General features: G+C 58.6%; 1 protein-coding gene across 1 annotated transcript in view; it reads left to right on the plus strand.

The window, feature by feature from the left end:
* CNTD2 (cyclin N-terminal domain containing 2) overlaps positions 1 to 4,572 on the plus strand; it is a 13,386-nt gene that overhangs the window by 4,505 nt on the left and 4,309 nt on the right. Inside the window, exons 2-6 of the mRNA XM_015407654.1 lie at positions 310 to 409; positions 801 to 1,009; positions 1,135 to 1,230; positions 1,778 to 1,933; positions 2,801 to 2,959. Of these exons, the coding sequence (XP_015263140.1) occupies positions 310 to 409; positions 801 to 1,009; positions 1,135 to 1,230; positions 1,778 to 1,933; positions 2,801 to 2,959 (720 nt within the window). The remainder of the gene's footprint in view (positions 1 to 309; positions 410 to 800; positions 1,010 to 1,134; positions 1,231 to 1,777; positions 1,934 to 2,800; positions 2,960 to 4,572) is intronic.

Below are 4,572 nucleotides of genomic sequence, written 5' to 3' on the forward strand. Positions count from 1 at the left end.
GGGGGGTTGGATTGCCTTGGAGAAATCCTGCCTCGGGCAGCTCATCCTTTCCTCCGTGCAGTCAGGCCCATCCCTCGATCCGCTCGCTTGCCTGAGCCAGCCCTCCTTGGCTTTGGGGTTCTGTGGGCCCACCAGGGCTCCCGGGCCCTGCTTCTGCGGCTGCGTGGGGCTCTGTCCCCACCACCACCACCCCCACCCAGGATGATCGCTTTGTCCAGCTCTGGCGGGAGCCACGTGGACCCTCTGCTGAGAGGTGCTGCCACATCTGTGCCCGGGCTTTGCTGCCAATGCCGGTCTTTCTTCTCCTAGAAGGGCCGGGGGAGCCAGGGAGGGGACGGAGCGCCGGAGGAGAAGCCGGGAGCTGCCTGCCCCGGGGACGCTGCTGCCGCCGAGGCTCCTCCGCAGAGAGGTAGGGGGCGGGGGTGGGGGGGGGGGAAGGAAGGCAAGAGGCTCCTGGGCCACCCGGGCCTTCTGGGGGAGAGCTGCAGTTCCGTCTCTCCCGGGGTCACGGGGACGTTACCAGGGTTCCCTCTAAGCTGAGTGAGTGTGAGCCAGCTCACGGTTCTTTAGCCTCCGGCTCTCGCCTTCTTGTCTCCGCTCTGGCAGGATGGGGCTCCAGAGCAGACTAATGGATGCAGCAGCCCAACCGCTCGCGCTCACCCCTTTAATGCCAGCAGCAGCAGCTCACAAAGCGGAATCTTTGCTCACAAGAAAGACTCCGCCGCTTAGAGGGAGCCTTGGGTCACGTTACCCATCCGGGAGACGCGGGGGGCCCCCTTCTCCGTAGCTCGGTGCTGCAGCCCGTCCTGCTGGGCCTCCGTCACGGAAAGCGGAGGAGCGGAGCCGCGAGAGTGGCCGACCCACCCACCGACCCGCCGCCCTCTTCTCTCCCGCCCCTTCAGGGGTCCCCCTCTCTGCGTCCCTGGGCCAGGAGCTCTCCCAAGCCATGCGGCGGATGGACATGGGGGTGGAGCAGGAGTACGCCGGGGACATCTTCCAGAGCCTGATGGTGAGCCGGGGGGCATTGCTCCCCCCTGCCCCCCCAAATGAGACCCGAGCTGTCCTCCCCCCAAAAAACCCCGCCCTCCTGGCTCTGGGCAGGGAGGCAGACCTCCCCTTTCTCCTCCCCCACAGGAGCAGCCTCGGTACACCTTCCGAGCATCGGACATGCCCCGTGCCGTGACTGCCGAGAGGCGGGCGCTCGTTGTCGACTGGCTGGTGCAGGTGCATGTAGGTGCCCCCCCTTCCCTCCCTCCCGCCCACACACAGATCTGGGGGGTGGCTGGGGCCAGTTGCTGCTAGAGAATCCCTCCTTGGAGGACCTGCTCCCCTGGGTGGCGGGGGGGGATTGAGGGCAGACTGTGGGGGAGGGGGGGCACTGTGCAAACCCTGGAGGCCCACCCCCAGCCTCCGCCAGCCCCCAAAGGTTCCGGGCGTGGAACAGCGGTCACTGCGGGTGTAGAGGGGAGAGGTATTTGTGAATGTCCCGCATGGTGCAGGGGGTTGGACTAGATGACCCTGGAGGTCCCGTCCAACTCTATGACTCTGTGCTCCTGGTGGGAGAGCATGCAGACCCCCAGGTGGACGGACTGAGCTCCCATCAGACCTCCATTCTCCTGTTCAAAGCCCATCAAAGCTTCTTGGTGCCTCCAAAGGAGAGCAGTGGGGGGGGGGCCCCTGGACACCTCCTCCTCCTCCTCCCCACATCAGGGGTTCCCTCCCGCCCCAAGAGAGTGGCCGGCCAGCCGGCTTCCTCCTCACCCTCCCCACTCCTCAGGAGTACCTGAAGCTGGCCGACGACACGCTCTACTTGGCCGTGTACCTCATGAACGCCTACCTGAAGATGAGCAAGGTGCGGGTGGCCGCGCTCCAGCTCCTGAGCGTCGCCTGCCTCTTCCTGGCCTGCAAGGTCGAGGAGAGCACCTGCCCCCAGGTAAGAGTCCAGGCAGCCTCCTTGGCTTCGGGTGGAGGGACTGGGGGGTGACACCCCCCCCCCCGCTTCCCTGTCTTGCTTTTGCTGTGGGGGGCCCAGGAGCCAGTAGGGGAGAGGTGTGGGGGCTGACGCCGTCTTCCACGAAGTCCCAGCCTGAGTTTGGCTCCCTGTGGTGTAGTGGTTAGAGCGCTGGACTAGGATCTTCGAGGCCCAGGTTCAGATACCTACTCTTCTGTGGCCGCTCAGCCAGTCTGGTGTGGTGGTTTGAGAGCGTGGAACTCAAAGCTGAGTCAGTGTGAGCTGGCTCACAGTTTTTTTAGCCTCCGGCTCACACATTTTTGTCTTAGCTCAGGAAGGAGGGCTCCAGAGTAAACTAATTTGTGCAGTAGCCAGATCGCTTGCTCAAGACTTTAATGTCAGCAGCTCACAAAGTAGAATTTTTGTTCACAAGGTCCCACAGCTTAGAGGGAGCATTGGCGTGGACTCTTTTGCGTCTGAGACCCAGTTTGGTGTAGTGGTTAGGACTGTGGACTCTAAATCTGGGAGAACAGTGTTTGATTCTCCTCTCCGCTTCCTCCACATGCAGCGGCTGGTGTGACCTTGGGTCAGTCACAAGTTCTCTCAGAGCTGTTCTCTCAAGAGCATTCCTTGAAAGAGCTCTCTCAGCCCCACCTACCTCACTGGGTGTCTGTTGTGGGGAGGGGGAGGGGAAGGAGATTGTAAGCCGCTCTGAGACTCCATTGGGTAGTGAACGGTGGAGGGTAGAAATCCAATCTCTTCTCTTCTCTAAAGAAGTCGCTAGGCCAGAGGGTCTCTCTCTGTCAAGGCCCCTCCTCATGCCTGGCCCTGCCCCCTTCGCCCCTCCAGCCCAGCCAGCTGTGCCTCATGACGGAGGACACGGTCACCCCGAAGGAGCTCTTCTGCATGGAGCGCAGGATCTTGACCCGCCTCCGGTTCGAGCTGCACTACGCCAACCCGGTGTCCCTGCTGCACCTGCTGGCAGAGGTGGGCCGTGCCAGCCTGGAGGTGAGAGTCTTTGGGGTGGGGAGTGCCCCCCCCGGCAGCTGCATCTCCCTCCTCACCCAGCGCTGCTTCCCCATTCCACACCTGCGTGGGATGGACCTTCTTCCCTCGCCGCATGCTCAGAGGCACAATCCTTGGTGCCCCTCTCAGGAGTCCAAAACAAGAAGAAAGAAAGCTGTAATAAAGCGCTACACACTCCAGATGGAATAATTATAACGATAATTCTTGCAGCCATATAAATGTTAAAAAAGTGCAAAAGAGGTCCATATACAGTCGTGATGATTGTGGACGAAGTTCTCAGGAAGTTCTCAACCACCACCCCCTCCCCGTGGGGGAGATGTTAGCCAGCGAACGGAAGGTTCGGCTCGCAAGATCGAAGATCTCTTCGGCATCAAGAAGCCTGTAATGGGCCGTTCCGGCCAGGTGGTGGCAGTATGGAGCCGTGACCCGAAGAGTCCTGGAGAGGAAGAGCTGACGTCATCCAGCCAAGCCGAGTGGGAAAAATGCCGTCGGGATCACATCTGAGTTGCAACTGAACAAATCCCCGTCGGCTGCAAAACGTGTGCTATGTAAAGATTATATGTGTTGTCCTTCCTTACCCCTATAAAGCATTGTTAGTCCCTTGTGAAATGAGTAACTGTAAATCGCTCAGAGCCAGCAGCTCTGCAAGGATTGAGCGATCAATAAATTGAAAGATTGTTTATTTATTTATCGATTCGTTTCAGTCTTGCCCGTTGGAGCTTGCTACGTATAGAGTAATGAGGAACAATTCCAGGCGTAAGTGTGATTTTGTATATTTGCATTCAGTGATGGATAAAAGATAGAAGAGACTTCCGGTCTATAGAACAGCGATGGCGGACGGTCTCCCCATAACAGGGAAGGGCGATTCGCACACCAGCGGCCTGGAGGAGTGCCACCTCAAGTGACACCCCCGCAGAGCCTTTGTGATAGGCTCCAGGCCAGGGGGCTTTTGAGGGGTAGCCTCTTCGATGGCATAATGCCAGAGAATTGAGGCTTCCCTCCGCCCCGACGGTCCAGTCGCTGAGTGGTCTTCGGGCACAAGCTGGACTGACCGGGACAAGCGCCGGAGATCGAGCGGAATGGCATAAAACCGAGCGCGGTCAGAGAAACTGACCGACAATGAACGTGAGTTCTGAATAAAACTGAGTAATTTGCAAAGCGATCCCCCCCCCGCTGTTGAAACAAGAGACTTCAAGAGGGACGCCTCTTATGCGAATGAGCGGCTAATGGACACAAAGGGGGAGAAGGGAGGAAGTAAACCGAAAGTGGGTTGAGAGACTTATCTGAATTGTGAAGTGTTTGACGAGTTTTCCGAGTTGCGCGGAAGCGGCAGAAACTGTAAACAAATACGGGAAAGATGGCGGCCCAGCAGAGAAAGTTTAAAACGAAGCCGGGCAGTCAGAGTCCGAAACCGGAAGAGGGAGCAGATGTCCTCAGACTTCTGGCGGATATGCTCAAGCCGGTGATGGAACAACTCGATGGTATTAACCAGCAACTGACCGTGATGAATAAAAACTTTGCAGCACAGCAGCTTCAGCTGAACGAAACAGAGAAAAAAGTGGAGCAGGTAAACGAGAAAATTAAAGAGATAGACA

The sequence above is a fragment of the Gekko japonicus genome, unplaced genomic scaffold (genome assembly GCF_001447785.1).
Source record: "Gekko japonicus isolate JY-2015 unplaced genomic scaffold, Gekko_japonicus_V1.1 scaffold1471, whole genome shotgun sequence".
NCBI lineage: Eukaryota > Metazoa > Chordata > Lepidosauria > Squamata > Gekkonidae > Gekko > Gekko japonicus.